This window comes from Chinchilla lanigera, unplaced genomic scaffold (assembly GCF_000276665.1).
Source record: "Chinchilla lanigera isolate Chin_1 unplaced genomic scaffold, ChiLan1.0 scaffold00024, whole genome shotgun sequence".
NCBI classification, from domain to species: Eukaryota; Metazoa; Chordata; class Mammalia; order Rodentia; family Chinchillidae; genus Chinchilla; species Chinchilla lanigera.
Window position 1 is genome coordinate 4,206,707 of NW_004955425.1, and position 20,886 is coordinate 4,227,592.

Sequence of the window (20,886 nt, forward strand, 5' to 3'; positions counted from 1 at the left end):
AACTATAATCCTTTATCCGCAACACAATACCCACTACCCTTATTGAGATCAGTGCATCTAGAAAGATAACCTATTGCATGGTCTTTGTTTAAAGCCAAGTCCTATATTACTATTTAACCATTTTTTAAAAATGACAACATTTCCTCATGGAGTGTCACTAAATGACTATGCCATCATTTATACATTTGATAGTTTCCTGATCTAATTCTTCTGAGACTACTGATTGAGTACATAACAATGGCCATATATACAAATATACATAGCAGCTTTCTTGAGAGGTTTGCTTTGAGATCATAGATATCAGTGCAGATTTCACTGATTGTTCCTAAGATTTGTCCCTGACATAGTACAGAAATATTTGTAGCTTTGTATAGTGAGTTGTGTCTTCAAAATAGCCTCATCTGCCTTCATTTTTACCTAGAAAACCTTGGTCTTCTAAATGTTCTAATTCATTCTTGATATTGCAGCTGTCATCATCATTTTATTCTTTTTTTTTGAGACAGGATCTTATTATGTCATTGTCATTTTACATTACACACTGTCATGTTTTAATCACTCAAAGGACTTTAAAGTCCTTCAATAACTTTGCATGCAAACCCTGTAAGTGGCTAGGCAAACCTAAAAGTCAGGCTCCACCATCTCTGAGTTTACCTTGGCCTGCTCTCACTTTCTCTAGCTTACGTACTCATTTAATTTTCTCTATGAAGCCTCGCTTCTTGCCACAAGAGCTAGTTCCTCGCACGTAGTATCTGGCAGACATTACTACTGTCAATCAAAATTTCGTTTCCTCAGAGACATCCCTGTCCACACCGATGAGGGTGCACCTTTCTGGTGGGTTCATCATAAGTACAATGAAAAATGCAATGGTATGAGCAGCTGTAGAGTATTTACCTGCTTTTTTCATTACTCTTTATGTTTCATATGGGCAGAAGTAGTGTCTTCCTTGCTCCTCTTGCTTAGCTGGTTCTGGATGCCTAGCTAGTTCATAACAGATAATTTATCATAGCATAAAGATTAAGACCTTCAGCATCTAAAGATTCTAGAGGTCAGAGTAACAATATTATAGAGAAAGTTGCCCCAAATGTCTTCAGTTTCCTAGTCTATATGGAAGAGATAAGAATAATATGATTTTATAAGGCTATCATGAAGATCAAATGAGATAGTTTATGTAAAGTGCTTAGATTGTATTTTCTTAAGAAAAAGGCTCACTGAGCTTGGATGATCATGAAGGTGATAGATTTTCAAATAATTTTCTTCTACTGGTTTATTTATTTTCCTATCTTTCACACTAAATTTTCTAGGGTAATGGTAAGATTGAATGTCAAAACGTGCTGGGTGGATAGTCCATAGATACCACAGAGATACCTCTCTGAATAATTGGTACCCAGCCAACCACCCTTCTCTGGCCAATGCTCAGATCTCATTTAATAAGATTACAACTTTATTCCGTATATTTAACAAGATTACACCTATACTCCATGCATATAATGAAATTCTTGACAAATGAGTCTTAGTCAAAAGTATGTAATTACATGTCATAAAAGTACTATACTTTGTATAGAACTTGATCAGGTGGTTCAAAATAAAGAAGACAATCACATCCTTAATTATTTCTCGATCACTGACTGTACCTGGTTAATGGTGAATGCAATTTTGACATAAGGTAGATATAACCACTGCTACCAAGAAGCTGGACTCACACCCAAGTTCATCTAAAACCAGACAGCCTTTGCACTCTCTATTGACACTCACTGCTCTTGTCTGTCTGTAGACATCCCAAAACTTTCTTCACAATTTTCCCTTCAGCATGTCTTCTCTGACCCTTCATCCTTCTATGACTATCCCATGTGTTAAAGCTTAACATCTTCTACTTAACTATTTACAGGGCATTTTGTGTCTATAGAATATACTATTAACATTCAGCTGCATATGATAATATCCATACCTACACCACAACCTTAAGAGCATAGAGAAGAGCTCTTGACAACTACAGCAGCCACATAGTTATTTGCTATGTGACTTTGCCTATCTTAGTTATTTCTGGTACTTAGATTTTTAGTGTGTAAAGTGAGAATGGTACTAAAACCTAACTCATGTACTCTTGTGAGGACAAGATGAGATGAATGTGCATCTTGTGTAGAACTTGCCACATAGGAGAAACTCTAATATTCATCCCCTTTGAAATCCTTCCCCACTGCATAGCAGAGAGCATAGCACTGAGCAAAATATTAAACAGTGCTTAAGTGCTTGTGAGAATAAGCAGAGAATAATTGAGTGATAGACCTATGATACAGGTAGAATTGCACCGTAAGAGGCAGGGTAGCATCATGGTCAATCAAGAACACTGGTCCCTGTGTAAGATAGCCTGTAGATTTACAACATTCCAGAAACTTGGTCTCCTCATAGGTAAAGAGGGGCGGCAAATAGTGCATGCAACATCAGGGCTACTCTGAGACTCAAACAAGATAACACGCAGAAAATACTTAGCATAGTACCTGGCAAATTTTAAGTGTTTAAAATATTAGGTAGAGATGGCATCTGTAAATATTATTAAAATAAATATATCTAAATCTCAAGAAGTTAAAAAAACAAATTTTATGGTTAAGTACAACTCTATATATGTCACTTACTATCTTGGTATATTTATTCCTATGTAAATTAAGAAATCTATTTTTCCATATAAATTGTGGTCAAGATGAAAAAATATTAAGGTGCTATCTTCACATTGTATTTTTAAGCAATAATATTTATTAGCCTCGGGGCTGGGGATTTAGCTCAGCGGCAAAAGCGCCTGCCTGGCAAGCGCAAGGTCGTGAGTTTGGTTCCCGGTACTGGAGAAAAACCAAAAAAAAAAAAATATATATATATTTATTAGCCTCTTTCCATGTAATTGACATTGTCTTAAACTTAATGTATTGTCTCACAGGAATCTGATAATAGTGACACTAACATTATCTCTATGGATGGGAAGTTAAGATTAGAGCATTAAATAATTTGTCTTATGGATATAAAGATATAAATAATGGGGCCAGAAATCAGACCTTAACAACTTGACTATAGGACCCATGTTTAAATGTATGCCATACAATATGCTTCGTACACCTCTTTGATCTTCATGACAGTATATGGGGCAAACAGGTGTCTTTGTTTTGCAGAAATAACCTAAATTATCTATCTGACAACAGAGCAGTGAACGGAATACAAGAGTTGGAACTGACACTGAAATGATTGGGCCTGGAAGATGGAACCCAGGGGTGTGAGATATTCAGCCTGAAGTAGAACGTATCAGGTGTGAAAATACAGCAAATACCTTATTCTGGGGGATATAGTGACTTCTTAAAATTACACGTTCTACTATACATTGACAGAGTGCTGTTCTGTTGAAGTTGGGTAATTCTGTACTGCTGAAGGACAGAGGGACTAACTGCAGGGACTACACTGGGTAGAGTCAAGCAGACGACTCCCGGTTGGTCTCCTAGGTATTGTGACTGACTATAAAATGCTAGCATGACACATCGCTTGACACATTTTTTTCCAGATAAATACCAACCAGGCTGTAGACCTGGCCCTGCTCTTTGCCAACCTGGTTTGACTCAGCACTTGGACAGCCTGTTTTACATATGTGTGTACACACCTTTTCTGTACCAGCACGCCCATTTCATTCCCAGTTCCTTGTTGTCTCAGCCACTCTTGTCATCCTAGCTCTGGTAGCATTGATTTTTGTCCAGTCTATCTGTCCACTAAATATTCCCCAGTGTTCTTGCTCACTGTACAGATTCAAACACCAGCAACCAAATACTCTGAGCGTCCCTAATTAGGGCGATCTCTGCTGGAGTTCCTCACTCTTGTCTTCAGAGAAACCACATAAAGAGTTCAAGGAAGTATTAAGAGCTTAGGATTTGAATTCAGTAAACAATGGGCTCGAGATCAGATTTGCTGCTAATTCTTAAATATTAGCCTAAAAACTGAACTATGTCTTTGATACACACTAAGTGCTAAATAATGTCAGTTATTTTTATTATTGCCCTCCTGTCCAGATTCCATACCAGATTTTAAATTCAATATAAATGATAAAAGTAAGGACTACATTTTCTTTTTTCATCCTGTATCTCCAACCTGTGACAAAAAGGAGGTGCAGTATAGTTTTTAGAATTTAATGACATGAATTTGAAGAGTTGTTAGAAAACTTATTTTCAGGGATTACAAAGACACTATCACCACAGAAACTTCAGACTGTTCAAACTCAGCACAAAGTAATGTTCTGGTGAAACTGAAAACTTGTTCAATTTTACAGTTTTTTTCCCTTCTAGAAGCTGCTAGTATTCCAATTCAGACTGCACATTTTACATTGATATAATTGATAATGTGATAATTGATAAAGTGATAATGATAGACCTTGAAACTCTTATTTAAAGAGATTATTAATTTTGAAAGCTTTTTCCTATGATGGAGCAATAGAAATGAGAAAACCTTACTTGGCTGAGAAATGCAAGATTGTGAATAAACTCCATTTGGTGTGAGATTAACAGTATGGGCAAATCCTGTTGACGAGGATGGGAAAAGTAAGATGGCTTGAGGATAGCAACTTGCATTGATGAAAGATGTGCGTCTGCTTAGGAAACAGAGTGAGATACCACTGAAAAAACAGGAGGAGTCAAATTATGAGGAAGTGTTGAAAGACAAGGTAGTTAGAATTTGATGCAATAAAATCAAGAGCAGAAGGTCATTGTAGCCTCTGAAGTAGTATTGTTTCATACAAATTTTGAGGACTAAGAAAAAAGTTCATAAGTAGAAAACACTGTACTTAGCACTACTAATGAGGAAACAAAAGCTTCTGCAAAGATTGATGCAGATCAATATTAGGGAAATATGACTCTTAACCTATTTTAGAAACTCAGATAATTTGGATAAATTGCTAAACTTTGTGTGACTGTACATACTGATATCTAAAATACAAGGATTGGCCTGCATCAGAAATACCCACAGCACACTGATAATGAGACTATTTTATTTGTTTATTTATTTTTTTTTATTTTAAAGATAAAAGGAGGGAAACATTAACAGACATACAACATTTTACAACATATCACAAGCACAATACAGACAACACAGAGTTACAAACAAAGTGGTAGGGAATTAATTAACAATGGTGGTTGTATTACATATTGATATCTTCAAAGTGGCTTCTCATGAAAACAGATATAAACATGCAATACTGGTCAACCAAAGACTCATTGACAGTTTCTTTCAGCATAGAAATAGGAGACAGAAGAACAACCATGTTAACTATCCTGTATATACATACATACAAAATTTCTCCTTCTTTCCCTTCAATAAGAGACTATTTTAGATGGAATAGAGAAAAATTTATAATTTTTAATAGTTATATATTTACTTTGTATGGTTACCCACCATCTTTTAAGTTGTAGTGGATATGCACTAGCTGAATAGAATCTTTTTAAAAGAATCTTGACTTTTACTTTTGGTTTTGAAACAATAACAGGCTCTAGAATTGTGATCCTACCATAAAAAAGCAGCTAATTGGAAGCAAGATAATAAAGAACAGTTTCCAGATATTGGCAATCAGGCCTTATAGAGAACTGTGTGACCCTTGGAAAGAAGAAAATATATAAGATGAACCCTATGAAAACTGTGATTTCTTGTTTACCAGCAGTTTCTGGGTAGCAGCAGAAGTAGGGGACTCAAACAGAGTTTGGTGACCAGTTGATTTAAGGACAGTGAGACTACAATTCAGGGAAGATCAAGATACCAAAATTGGGGGGTTAGAATACTTGAGAAAGGAACACTGAAGAGAAAGACCCCCAGGATTAAGGAGAGTAATTCCCTGGAGACTTGAACTAAATTATAATCTGCACCTTGAAATGTTAAAATCCAAAAAGGTTGGCAAAGTAAAATTTAGAAGGAACACTGTCAGAGAACTATAAATATAACAATTCTTTGTATGTAAAAAAATCACATAGGACTAGTATGAGTGCCCTCCAAGCCAGTAGAGACAGAGCTTTCTGAACACCTGAGACATTCAGTAGAAACTTTAGGAAGCATATGATTTCATAGTCAGATAATACTTCCTCAGAGCAGAGGTAACTCTAGGGCTGGCCTTAAGAAGATAAAATACTATCCTCAGAACAATCAGTTTTCCTGAAGCTAAATGCACTGACCTCAAAAATTTCCAACCTTTCCAACCTTTTTCTCTAGAGAAAAATTTCAGCACTCAGCAGACAAAATTCAGGGTCTGGCATCAAACAAATATTGTTAAACACACACAAAGAAGGACAGATAACTGGGGGTGTTCCTATATAAAACACTCATTAGGATCAATGACTGCACAAGCAGGAAGTATGTTAATATATGGTTGTAATAGTCAAGATGTGAAGAAAAGCATGAAAATGAAACAGAATTTTACAAAACACTCAAATGGGATTTCTAGAGATGATTAACATACTATATAAAATAATAAATGTCTTGGATATGATTACACAGCTACAAAAGAAAAAACTCTAGATATGAAGTCATAGGAACAGAAACTATTTAAAATGGAGTACACAAAGGAAAACAACTGGCAAACACAGCATTAGTGTCTAGTGTCACTACCAAGTGGTCTATCATACGTATAATAGAGAGATCTAGCAAAAACAGGGGGGATCAAAGCTATTTGAGGAAATAATGGCCACAAATTTTCCAAACTTGATGAAAACTATAAAGCCACAGAAATAGGAAGCCAATAAAAGTCAAAGCAACATATACATCAAAAACACACCAAGGCTTATTGAAATCACGTTTCAGAATATCATCCACATATGGCTTAGATCTTAAATATCTCCCAGAAGTTTGTGTGTTGAAAACTTGGTCCTTAGCTGATGGTGTTACTTGGTCCTTAGCTGATGGTGATGGAAATTCTAGGAAAATAGGCCTAATCAGAGAAAGTAGGTCACTGAATACATTCCCATGAAGCATGTATGGAACACTGTCTTTCTATTTCCCAGCTGCCATGAGGTGAGTAGTTTTGCTCCAACACACATTCAACACCTTGATATTTTGGCTAATCACAAACCAAAAAGCAATGGAGCCAGATGACCATGGACTGACATCCCCTAAAACCATGAGCCAAAATAAATTTTTCCTCCTTTCGAGTTATATATCTCATATATTTTGTCACAGAGCTGCAAATCTAACACAATTTATAAATAGAAACTCTAAAAAGCAGACAAAGAAAAAAGTGTATTAAGTGAAAAGGAACATGAGAAACCTAGACTTATCAAAAATTTTGTATTCCAGAAGATAATGAACATTATTTTGAAAGCACTGAAAAAGTTAAATACAACTACCTCAATCTAAAATTCTGTTCTCAGAAAAAAGTTCCTTTAAAAATGAAGGCAAAAGAAGACTTTTCCAGAGAAACACTGAGTAAATCAATCCCTAGCAAATCTGAGAAACAAATGCTTAAGGAAGTATGTTAGGCCAGAAGAGAGTGAAATAAGGAAGCTTTCAACCAGAGACAAAATAATATGTATTGTATATTATGATATAAAATAAAACATTATAATACAATTAGAATATGTTATACATAACACAGTATTGTAGGATAATATAGCAGTATATATTATAATTTAGAATTAATAAAGTTTATTTATTATACTAATTATATAATTACTACACATTAACAATAATTAGTAGAAGTAGTTTACCATTACTGAAAACAAATTAACACAAATTTAAAGCATTAGGATCATAAATATTCATTATCTCACTATTTCCACAGATTAGCAGTCTAAACAGGATATACCTATGTTCTTGTCCTAGGGTCTCAGGGGCTACAGTCACGGCTTCTTCCACAGCGGCAGTCTTCATTGTGGAGGATACACTTCTACACTCAAGCAGGTTTTAGGCAGAATTCATTTTCGTGTGGCTATGTGTCCAAGACGGCTGTGTTTTGCTGGTTAACAGCAGGAAGATTCTAAAAGCCACACACCATTCTTTGAAGTGTGAGCTTCCTTAATGCCTCTATTTATTTTATCAGGCTGACAAGGACAATTTGTCTCTCCAGTCTACTTAGATGTATTTTTTTCAGTACTAAGGATTGAACTAAAGGCCTTCACCCTGGGCTGCATCTGTACCTTTTTAAATTTTTTCTTTTGAAATTTTGACATAGGGTCTTGCTGAGCCACTAAGTTGCCCAGGTTGGGCTTGAACTTAAAATCCTCCTGCCTTAGCCTCCCAGAGTGATGGAATTATGGGCACATGCATGACACTGTATAAGGAAATACAATTAGGTGATGACATCCCATCACCTTTGGAATATAACATACCTTAAATAAGGCTGTGGTGTCTACCACTTTTGCTGTTCTTTTGGCTAGAAGTAAGATTCCAATCTTACTATCACTGAAGGGCAGAGGACACCTGAAGGTCAGAATTATAGAGGGTCGCCTTTAGATCTGCCCACCTCATTATTATTATAAAAATTCATTTGCTTAAAGAAAGGAACTGTATTTAATTTTGTAAGCAATCTTTTATTAATCTAATTAGATCTTGGTAAATTTCCTGGTATCCATCCTGTCCAAGGTAGAAATCCATATGGTTGTAATGTGGAATCACTTTGTAATAAATAAGGTTAGCAACTTTAGGGAGTAAATTTTCCATGTCTTTAGGATCAGCCACAATATCCTGTCCACCACTCCATATTGCTGTTGGAACTTCCATCTTAGTAATGTTGTATAAAGGAGGTGTAATCTAAATATAATGAAAAAATAGGAAAAAATTACGTTACAGAAGTAATATTAACTATCAGTTGTTAAGCAAGTTTTTCAAAGGCTAAAAGTGTGTAACTGGCATACACTTATTGATATAGAATCATTAAAAGCATTAAAACACTTGAACACATTTAAAATACAATAATAGGCATTTCAAATAAAAAGACAACTATTACCTTCCTGACTTATACATTTAAGAAAATGGGAAAAAAATCTTAGAGGAGGAATGTTCCTGTAGAAACATGGGAAATCATTTTCCAGGTAACATTTCATTTGAGAGTGCATTTTTTTTTCTCTTAAAACAAATGTGAGATAAAAGAAATGTCCCTTCTCATGTGCAGAAATCTGGGCTCAGAAGCATCACTGACACTCAGATATCAGCACGGTTTAAAGAGTATTGATAAAAGTGCATAAAAACAAACACTTGAAATATGATGTTTAGCAGGAACTAGTCTGTTATAGAGAAATAGAGTGGAAGAGCCCCAGTGAGTTTTCCTTTGTACCTTCTTTGTGATACAACACAATACCTGGTCCAAGTGACCAGGTCTGGCCAAGAATGAATTACTGAATTCATTCTTCTTGCTATAGTGATTGTATGAGACATGGCACATCACTCAAACTGTCCCAGAAGTCTTTCTGGAACTGTCTGCTAGCGCTACTGTGAACATCCTGGTTGTTTTTTATTGGGGTTGAAATTGTAAGAGCTTTCTGATCCATCTTAAAACAATGTTTGAAAGAGCCTCAGAATGGAAACAAGCATCTTTAAGCAGAATTGAGAGGAAAAGCAAAAAAAAAAGAGAGGAAGAGGGACAAGAAAAGGGAGACTTATGATAATGTTTAAGTCCCTGGCTATTGTCAATTTACTACGACATTGTAGTATAGAAAGGCAGCACTTCTTTCCTTCTTTAAACCTAAAGTGGTTACTTGCAACTGAATAATTTCTGATTATTATACTCTGTGCTGAACTGATAGTTCTCCAAATTCATATGTCAAAACCACAAGCCACAGTGTGATCATATTTGGAGACAGGATTTATACTAGTCAGCTTTCTGCCACTGAGACACAACACCCAATATCTACAACTTAAAGGAAAAAAGGTTTAATTTAGGTCATATTTCAGGAGATTCAGCACATGGTTGGCGAGCTCCAAGGCAGAAGCCTCAGGGCAGCAGGGCATGGTGGAGTAACGCTGTTTATTTCATGGCATCCAGGAAACAATTCCAGAGCAGGAAGAAAGAGGAACCAGACATAGACCCCAATGCCATGCCCTCCGAACCCACCCGGATACACTTGGAAGTGTACTCCACCAATCCTGAGGGAAGATCCAAAACTCATTCAAATTGACATTTCATTCTAACTGCAACAGGAGCTTTAGGAGGTAATTAAGGTTAAATGAGGTCACAAGGATGGGATTTGAAAGGGACCATTCTTTCATACACGGGTTCTCTCCTTCTCTTTCTCCAGGAAAATGTACCAAGGAAAGATCACATGAACACACTTTAAGAAGGCATCCATCTGTAAGTCATGAAGAGCCTTCACTGGAGCCCACCATGCTGGCTCCTAATGTTGTATCCTAAACAGGATATTTAAGATGGATAGGTATTTAATAATCCATATATTAGTTTTTAAAAAGAATAACAAAGGATGAACAAGTAGAACAATGTTAGTTTATTTTATCAGAGACAGATAATAAGTCAGATGATATGTTTTAATAGCAAAGATTATGTACTTCCGTTTGCTCTTCCAAACATGGTTTTAATTAAATGCCAAAAGTTTTTGTTGGGTAGCATAGTGGGGGAGTGTAGTATTTAGATATAGGAATCCCTGGGTCACATTCTGGTTGTTTGCTAGCTAAATAACTGGACAATGGACCTAACCTCACAGGGCTTCTGAAAAAAATGGAGATAGCAATATTTACTTTGAAATATAATTATGAGGATAAAAATAATACGGAACATGGTTAAGCCTCAATAAGCAGTAAGTCATAGTAATAGCAGGCAGCATCCATTGTACTGGCTAGGAAGTAGTATGTGCTTAATGAGTGGATACAATTTTTAATAGTTCATTTTCAGCATGCAACTATGATTATTATTATTGTACCTGGTGGAAGTGCATCATGTTTTGATCAAGATTTCCCCAATCAAATGCTTGGAGCTGATCAGCATTAAAAATCTAATATTAAACACAATAAATATATTAAAATGATATAAAGAAATCATGCAAATTTAATGTTAGTAAAGAAGAAATACATAAGAAAGATGGATATTATGTCCCACTCTTTTGTCACATAAGTTAAATATTAATAAAGATTAATCAGTTATGTACTACAGTTTATAAAAATGGATTCTAACTCTCAGAACTGATGCACAATTTGCTCCCCTCATACTTTTCCTCATGTAGGTCCACAGACAGCAATGCCTGCAAACATTACAAGGATGCACATCAACTTTTCCTTTCCAATGCTAGGAATTGAACCCAAAGACCTAACACATGTTGTGCAAGTATACATACTAGACAATTACTCTATCCTGAGCTTTAACTTTAGCCCCTACAACTTTTTAAAAAGTATATGGAATATCTTGGCTTAGTAATATATATATATATATATATATATATATATATATACACACATATATATAATAACATATATTATATAGCCACATGATAACATATTGTATATAATTATACACTTATATATGTATTTGTCATCAGGTGTACATTTCCAACATTAAAAATTACTAATGATTAAAATATATTATGTGCAAATACAAATCTGCCCAAACAAAACCCATGAATCTGTATAACAAATATAGATTAATAAAAATAAGAGGAAAAAGTGAAAAAACTACTAGTGTTATTACTAAACAATTTTGGATCTTATCTCAAGTGGGTTAAGTTATTATGACTATATTCTCCATCTTTAAACATTTTTGCCATTTTCGGAATGATTATTCATTCCCTGAGATCCTCACTGTTCTGTGTGAGGTATGGTGTTGTTTGCTCCTCCCATGTGAAGTGCCATGTTGTGTGCTGTATTGTAAGCAATATAATCCTAGGATGAACGTTTCGGACACTTGGCCTGACTATGTATATTTTGATCACTTTTCAGAACAAGTGAGGCTAATGCCACTGGCCAAGAATACAGGTAAAGTTTACACTATGAAAGACTGAACACACACACACACACACACACACACACACACACACACACACACACGTTCTTGGCTCAGAAGCAGTATGAACTGAATTTGTCTTGTCTCTGAGCTTATCAAATATAATAATGTAATAAAGCAAATACAATTTTAACTGAGAGTAAAAACACAAATGATCTATCTATTTAAATCCCTTTCCTGAATTTAATTTGCTCTAAACAAAACATGATTTCATCACTCTGAAATGCATCATATGTAAATTGGAGGATAAACGAGTCTTTCTGGAATATACTCTGTGACTTTATATAAAGTCCTACTGCAGCTGCTTATTTTTTAAAAGACTCTTTCCCTGAGAAGGGAAATATACACTCTTTCCCTGAGAAGGCACTTTGGGATAATCTAAGGATCGGAACTTGGTCAGGACATGTGAGAACCAGGCTCAGAAGGCAGACATGGAGGATGGGGGGATAAAGGGAGCAAAGGAAATAAATATCAGGAGTTGGCACTAATTCAGGAATCATCATGAAAACTCCCAAGCTGCCTGCAGAACCCTGCAGTGCAGTCTGAGCGAGCACCCCTAAAGGATCTCACAAAAATACAGGAAGCATGTACCTGGCCCCAGTGCATCATGGTCTGAACAGAAGTTCCTGCAGGTTTCTGTGACATATAAACATCCAAGCGACTCTGAAAAGAGATTATTTCTTAGCTACAGGCTAATCATATAATTATACAAGTGAATATTTTATAGAAATCTGAATATCTTCTCTTTTATTTTTGTTATATTATTATTTAGGAAAAATATATACCATACTATTTGGGCCAAGGAGACCCATCATTAAGAAATTCCTGCTACCTCAGTTTTGTTTTTCTGTACCAGGCAGTGACTTCATACCCTCCACAGAGGTCAGCCCACTGGTTAAAGACAGAAGGTAAGGTGCACAGTTTCAAAAATGTCTGAAGTCAAAGAATTAACAACCACATGATGTCCTTCACCCTGTATTAAGTCCCAAAGAACATTCAAAGGAAGATTTGATTTAAAAAGCATTGAGAGCATATCTGAATATTTCCTTTTGTTTGCTTGGGTTTAAACATCTCTTGGCTGAGGATATAGCTCAGTGGCACAGTGCCTGCCTGGCAAGCACAAGGTCCTGAGTTTGATTCCCAGCACAAAAAAAAAAAAAAGTCTCACTATTTTACAGAGCATTTTGATACTTTGTAGGACAGAATCCATCCAATATGTTTAGATTTCTTCAGGGTCAAAAAAAAGTCATTATTTCTTATCTTCAATTGCATTTTTGATACAAAAAGTTATTAATTTTTTTTAACCAAAATGAGTATCAAAACCATCTTGGAACTTAAAAAAATACACCTACTTATGAGCTATCCAAAACTATTAAATAAAAGTAGAAATCTCTAGGGTTGAGTTCTGGACATGTATATTTTTTCCAACATTCCAGAGAAGCTGCTATGTACCGCTGATATGCTTCACTACAGTAAACACCTTTCAAGCATTGGTGAGAATTTCTGGCAGTAAAGCTTTCTGCTCAAATCCTCCTATGACACCTAGGAGAATCTTGGTCTGTGAGCCATGAACATACTAATTACATTTTATGAGACAAAAAGAAACCTTTCAAATGTGCTTTCTACACAACCCAGAGTGAACTCCCATCATCTGTGTGCTACAAAACTATTACATGCTCAGACTCAACTACTAATACATACCATGTTTAAGTTTCTTACATCAAATCCAACTAGGGTAAATAGGAACTTGCTGCATATGGGATAGAATATCTTCTTACTGCACACTTTGGTGGCAACAAAGTGGTCAAACGGTGTGTGAGGGGAGAACATTTTGTCACCAAACAATGCCTGCAAGATCAGTTTAAAGCACCATCAAATCTCATGAATGTTGAGGGCAGAATGAGTGATAATTCAGACAAGAACTGGACAGGAAGTAATGCCTGCTTGGAATCAGTAATCAATGAAGCTTGGAAGTCTATTTAATTTTGTCTTTGTAGTCTTCCCAACTAACCTCTTGTATTACCTCAGGAATCTTTGATCAGAATTTTTGGGACACTCCCATAAACCAACCTTTATAGGAAATTGGTAAGGCTGTGGAGTCAGGCATATTTATGTTGGAGTCTGGATTTTGTGTTCTATAATTGAGCTTCTGTTTTCCTGGATTTTCTCAACTATAAAATGGAAAAACTGATATCTACAAGATAGAATTGTTGCAAAATTAACAGGTCATGTTTAAAAGAAAACTATGCAGTTTCTAGTACCTAGCAAATATTCAAAAAATAACTATTATAACAATTGGTTACTGTACAGATGTAATGACCTACTACTTCAAGAATCTTTTAATTAATTCCTTCTAAGGACAAGAGTTTAAACCAAATGAATAAAACTTTACTAGTGAAATTTCAGGAAGGGTTGTGCATTGAATGTACCTCTTTAATTTAAAAAAGGCTGGCCCTTACAAAAGTCTTCATATTATAACATAAATCAGTATTTAATTGCTATGTGTACTAAGCCAATCTTCATTTGTTTTGAAATGGCCAGTTTTATAATCTTAGGATAGTAAATTAGATACATGGTGAAAAAATATTTTTGGGGTTCTTAAAATGCTAGAAACACCTATTTACAATAAAAGCTAGCATACATGTCTTCTGGAATCCTTTATTAACTGGCAATTGTAGCTAAAAGGCAATATATTGCAGACAGGAGATTAAAACCACAGAGGAAAGGCTGGCAGCAAAATACAGGCTCTCTGGAACATGGAAATGAGACATCTGGAAAACAACTTAGTGAAGAGAAAAAGAAGTACAGCTCCTGGAATCATGAGAGAGCTGACAGTTAGATGTGGTGGTACATGCCTGTCATCTCAGCCAGTCTGGGCTACATAGTGAGCTCAAGGCTAGCCTAAATTACATAGTGAGACCTTGCCTCAAAAAAAAGTACAAACAAAAGAAGACAGGCAGGAAAAAGAAAGAAAGAAAGAAAAAAAGAAAGAAAGAAAAAGAAAGAAAGCGCTGAAAGAAAGCACTAGAAACCACAGGGAAAGTGGAGAAACTGAAGACAATGCAAAGAAAACAATGGAGTAATCTGGAATGCTGACCCCAACTCCAGGGGAAGAATTCCTGTCTGCATAAACAGAAGTCAAGCCCAGAGAGGGTCAGCAGTCCCAGGGAGAAACAGCAGACTGGGAACACTAGTCCCAAGAAAATCCATGGTTATTATAAGCTGGAAATAGTGCTTGAGGTTTTGCTCTGAAGGGGAGTAGGCTAGAGTTGGAGAAACATATAAGTAAAGGTTTAAGAAATGTAATGAGCTCAAAGAGGATTTAATTCAACAGATAAGGGAGGACATTCACTGCAGTGCCTGCCATTCTCAGAAGTGATATAATCAGAAGACATTTTGGGAAGGGTTTATTAAGATTGAGATACTGTAGGAATCAGAAATCATAGAACGACTATACTTCAAGGACTCTGGGGTCTCCCTACCACAGTAACTGGGTGGGAGATAGCCTCAAGAAACAGTCACAGAGAAGGGGTGGGCTAGTAGCAGACCCCTGCTTAAGCAGTGGCAAACTCAGATTGTGAAAGATATGGTGGTCCCAACCCCTATGGAGAGAAGCCAGGCTGCTCAAGTATTGTTTGCTGAGAAGGTTAGGTCTGAAAGTGCTGACTGGTTGCCTTCTACCTCCCTGTTGCCTACTTCTAGCACAGAACTCAATGGTCTGTTTGCCTTTCCTATTTGCCAGTACAATCACATAATGCCTTGGCTTAGATGGTACAACATCCTGTGATATACAGTCAGAAGGGTCTCTGCAGTTGGGGCTGGGGCGTCCTTATGAGCCCACAGGCCATAAATACCAATAACTTTGGTGCAGAGAAGTACACAAGCACTAAAAGCTACTGCAGTAAATATAGCCCTAAGGCAGATACCATACCATTGACTGACCATACTCAACAGGAAAGGTGCGACAGGACTTAGCATTCACACAGCAACAAGTACACATGGAAACAAAATTGGCCGTAGTTGTAACTCACTATCTCCTACCCACATCTGGTGAATTCCAATACAACAGGTTCTGGAAAGAAACCACTCACCCAAACACATGGAGGAAGATTTTAGACTCATTTCTTGGTTTCTGTTTTTTGGGATTTTGTGGTGCAAACAATTCAACATGAAGAGGTAATAATTGGAAATACCTATGCAGCAAATGTTCGCACACCCAACTTCATGAAACAAAAGGTATTGGACTTAAGAGGACAGATAAACAGCAATACGGTCATGACGGGGGACTTCAGTATCACACTGTCACAAATGGACAGGTCGATCTGACAAAAAAGTCAACAAATATCAGAGTTGAATCATACTATTGAACAAATGGACTTAACAGATCTCTATAATGTTTCATCCAGTGAGAGAATACAATTTTTTCTCAATAGCACATAAACTTTTTCCAAAATAAGTGTTATCCTAGGCCATAAAACATCCTTAAAAAAATAAAAAAGAAATGAGATAATTCCCTGCATACTATTAAATCATAGCAGAATGAAGATAAAAATCAACAACAAAACTACGCTAACACATTAGTGAATGAGTAATAGACCACAGAAGAAATAAGGGAAGAAATGAAAAAGCTCCTAGAATCAAATAACAATGGAACCACAATACATCAAAATCTGTAGGATACAAAGAAGCAGTTCTAATGGGGAAGCTGACAGGTGTGAACACACACTTTAACAGAATAGAAGAATCCTAACTACGTAACCTACTAATGCATTTCAATGTCCTAGAAAAACAAGAACAATCCAAATCTGAAACTAAAAGAAGAGAAATTATAAAGATTGAGTGAAAATTAATGAGATTGAAACTGAAAAACAATATAAAGGATCAATGAATCAAAGAGTTGGTTCTTTGAAAAGATGATCTCAAGATAAGGAGAGGCAGGAGGGAGGGGATATAAATAAGATCAAGATGCAATATATATATGTGTATATTTACTTTGTATTGCAATATATTGATGGACATATTTACTATGTACTGCAAATATATACTAATAATAGGAGGGAAGGGAATACAAAAACAGAATTGCCCAGGGTCAGAATGGAGGCAGGGGTAGAAAGCAAGGACAGATAAACAAGAGCTCTGTCACATCAAGTACTTTGGCCTTAAATCAAAAATAAACTTGATCAATACAATTAATAATATTGATAATTTTATTGATCACCAGTTACTAGCTAAGTATGATGCTTAAGTACATATTATATATACAGTATATATTATATAATATACATAAATATAAATATATTACATTATAAATGTATTTTTCATATTATATTATACTATAAATATGTGTTATATACTGTCTCAATGACTATTCCAACGTGCCAAATTCTGTCCATTTCATAAATGTGAAAAACGAGGAGCAGAATATTTGAATGATGTGTCCACAGTTATAAAGATTATGAGGCACAGGCAGACTGTGAACTCAGTTCTGTCTGACTCAAGTCCCTATGCCTGTGCCTTATGGGAACTGAGCTGACTTTAGTAGGAACAAAAGAACCATCAGAAGAAATGGTAGCACCCATGAAAAGAAAGACACTGCGTGGACCACTCTCCAGGATAGTTCCTATGGTAGGCACAAAAACAATTGCAACAAATTTTTAAAATCTGAAATCATATTGATTATATTTTCTGATCACAATGCAAAAAATCGCAAATTAGTGACAAGAAACATTTTGGAAACTATATTAATTCATGGAAAGAAAGCAATATACTCCTGGACAGTCAATGGATCAGGAAATAAATTAAGAAGGAAACTTAAATATTTTGGAAACAGAGGACATGGAAACACAACAAATTAAAACTCATAGCAAAAGCAGTAAAGAAGAGGGGAGTTTAGTGTAATTAATGCCCACAACAAAAAAGCAGAAAGATCTCAAGCACAGTCTGCTTTTGCACCACAAGAAACTAGAAAAACAAGAAAAAAACTAAATTCAAAATTGAAAGAAGGAAAGAAATAATAAAAATCAGAGTGGAGATAAGTGAAGTAGGGACTTTAGCACTATAGAAAATATAAATGAATAATAAGCCAGTTCATGGACTAGAAGATTCAACACTGTTAAAATGTTTGTACTACCCAAAGAGCTCTAAGATCCAGTGCCATCTCTATAAAAATATTAATGACAGTCTTCACAGAGCCTGAAAAAATACTAAAAAAAACTACAAAAAAAAAAATAACCAAAGCAATGTTGAGCTAAAAGAACAAACCCAGAGGATTACACTTCTGACTTTAAAATATACTACAAATGGTAAGTAGCTTCTAAACAACAAGTGAAACCATCAACAGAATGAAGAGACAATCTACAGAATGGGAGAAAGTATGTTAAAACTATATATGTCTAACCAAGGATCAATATTGAGAATACCTAAGTAATTCAATGCGGTAGCCAAAACCCTGCAAATATTATAATTTTAAAATAAGCAATAGACTTAAATAGACATTTCTCAAAGGAAAATGCACAAATGGCCAGCACATACATGGAGAAATGTTCAACATCACAAATCATCAGAAAAATGCAAATCAAAACCACAATGAGCTGTCACTTCATTCCAGTAGGGTAGGTAGTTATTATCAAAAGAAGGAAATATTAAAAGGGCTGGTAAGGACATGGGGAGAAAGGAAACCTTACATTGTTTTAGGAATGTAGATTAGTAGGAGAGCCACTATGGAAAACAGAATGGAGATTCCTTAAAATCAACAGACAAACACATCAGCTCTCACTTAAGCTATGATTAAGGGGTGACACAGGAAGCTTCTAGATGTAGATGAAGACACCAGTGGCATCAGAATGAGCTCCCTGAACCTTGCTAATAAGATCATCAGCAAGCCTGTGTGGGTACCTCAAGCACTCATCATATTCTGAGATGTTTGCAAAATGTTATTTGTCTTTGAAATCTGACACAAGTAGAGATACTCATAGTTACTTCAGATGTAAACATGAGGAAGTCACATACCTTGATGGCTTGCCTGGAAAATTTTGAAAATTTTTTCAAAGGAGTTTGAGTGTATTTCACAGTGACAACTGGTGCCAGTGCAAAAAATATCTTAATCCTTTTAGCCAGGTCTGGATTTGTAGAGAATGCCATGAAAGCTGAAAGCCAGGAAGATAGTAGTTCATAGATTTAAACTATTATTTCTTCACCTTATGTGATAACAAAGCCAGCCACATTATAAAATAAAGCAAAACAAACAACACAGAGTAATTACCGTTTGTGGGGAAGAATTTATAAATTTCCCAAGGGTGGATTTAGCTAATTCAGATTAAAGTGAGTTTTCTGTCCCTGGGAAGAGCATGTCTATTTATACAGAAAGTATTGACTAGAAGGTTTAAGCATCCTCTGTGGAGCATGCCTGACTAATCTCTGAAGGACCATCACAGTTTCATCATAGTCTGATGTCAGACAAAACAGGGCTAGAATCTTGGCTTTCCAGTCATTAGTTGTGTGAAGTTACCCTCTTGGTATGTATCTCACCTTTCTCAATCGGTAAATAATAGTAAGATCTTTCAATGATGAGTCATACATACACACACATACACACAGTAATGGCAATAGTCTCATAATCATGGATCATAATGGTCTCAGTTTTCTGTAGTTTCCAAAAAGAAAGGCGAAGAACAGTAAGAGGATTGAGGGGCCTCTTGGCATTGTTGACGTGATCTACTCACACTTGGTCTACCCAAGAGCAAACCAAGAGTAGTAAACAAAAGTCACATTGACTGTAGCACAAAAACACAGAGTTTTTGTAATTTCCTGCTTTCTCCTTGTCTGTCTCCAGACTGTGAGGTCTCTAAAAAAGTATGGATACCATATGTATCTCTGCTAACCCAGCATGTAACCCAGTGTTTCACAATGCTTATGGGGTACACAAATGAATAAATGAATATTCTTTCTTTCAGGCCTGAAAATCTCCTTGTTTTGTTTACTCTTCAGAAACCACCCAAAGAAAATGGTTTGCTAATAATTAAAGTCCTAAAAGACTTTGCAGAAAAAACTGATCCCTTCCATAGAGACCGAAGCACTTGTATTTTGATCACATCCACCCCAAAACATACCTATGGTGGTCCCCTGGGAGTGGCCCACATAGAAGAGTTGCTCTTGTCCAGTTTTCTGTATTATTAAATCAATCGTGGCTGGAAGGTCATATTTAGCCAATTCATCCAAACTGTCAAAGAAAAGAAACAACAAAATTGGAAAAGACATCTTACTAACAGTAAGATGCAGGCCTAGTAGGCCTGCAATAGCCAAATACATTCACTGCAGACATAGATATTTTGCTTTTGCTAATAAGAGACTAGAGTTAGTATATGATGTTATGCATTTGAGCAACTTTCAGGCTGTCACTTTCATAGCAAGAAAAAACAGTTTTAGGGGCTGGGGATTTAGCTCAGCGGCAAAGCGCCTGCCTGGCAAGCGCAAGGTCATGAGTTCGGTTCCTGGTACCGGAAAAAAAACAAAAAAAAAAACAAACAAAAAAAAAAAAAAAGAAAAAACAGTTTTAAGAAACTACAGTCAGAAAAATACAATTTGTAAAGTCCTTCTAACGCTTTTCTTGTAAGTCTACTTATACTTAATTTAATGCTATAACAGATGCTATCAATTTCTTCTGAAAAAAATTATTTGCAGTGTTTATCCAAAACAGATATTTTCAGATATCCACCCAGGCTGAACTAAATCAGAATTTCCAGGGAAGAGTTCTGGTTATCCGTAAATTCATCAATGGCCTCAGGTGCCTGGGATTCAGTGCAGAGTTTAAGAAATACTCAGGGAATCATCTTGTCCTTTGCACTGTTGAAATGACATAATCGCCCTTGGATGTAGATTAAGAAATACCAATGACAGAGATCAAGAACAAGTAGCTTTGCTGATCTCTAAGACATGCTTCTTAACTA

At 35.8% G+C, this 20,886-nt stretch overlaps 1 protein-coding gene across 6 annotated transcripts in view; it reads right to left on the bottom strand.

The window, feature by feature from the left end:
• Window positions 1–8,507: 8,507 nt before the first annotated feature.
• Window positions 8,508–20,886, bottom strand: part of Lipk (lipase, family member K) — a 32,371-nt gene continuing 19,992 nt past the window's right edge. For 5 of the 6 annotated variants that reach the window (XM_005385865.2, XM_013514918.1, XM_005385866.1 and 2 more), the window contains 6 exons: window positions 20,050–20,159; window positions 18,950–19,086; window positions 13,643–13,789; window positions 12,533–12,604; window positions 10,869–10,940; window positions 8,508–8,748 (listed from right to left, as the gene is read on the bottom strand). In XM_005385865.2, the coding sequence (XP_005385922.1) occupies window positions 8,509–8,748; window positions 10,869–10,940; window positions 12,533–12,604; window positions 13,643–13,789; window positions 18,950–19,086; window positions 20,050–20,159 (778 nt within the window). In that variant the 3' untranslated portion in view covers window position 8,508. The remainder of the gene's footprint in view (window positions 8,749–10,868; window positions 10,941–12,532; window positions 12,605–13,642; window positions 13,790–18,949; window positions 19,087–20,049; window positions 20,160–20,886) is intronic. The other variant, XM_005385868.2, reaches the window with a different exon arrangement.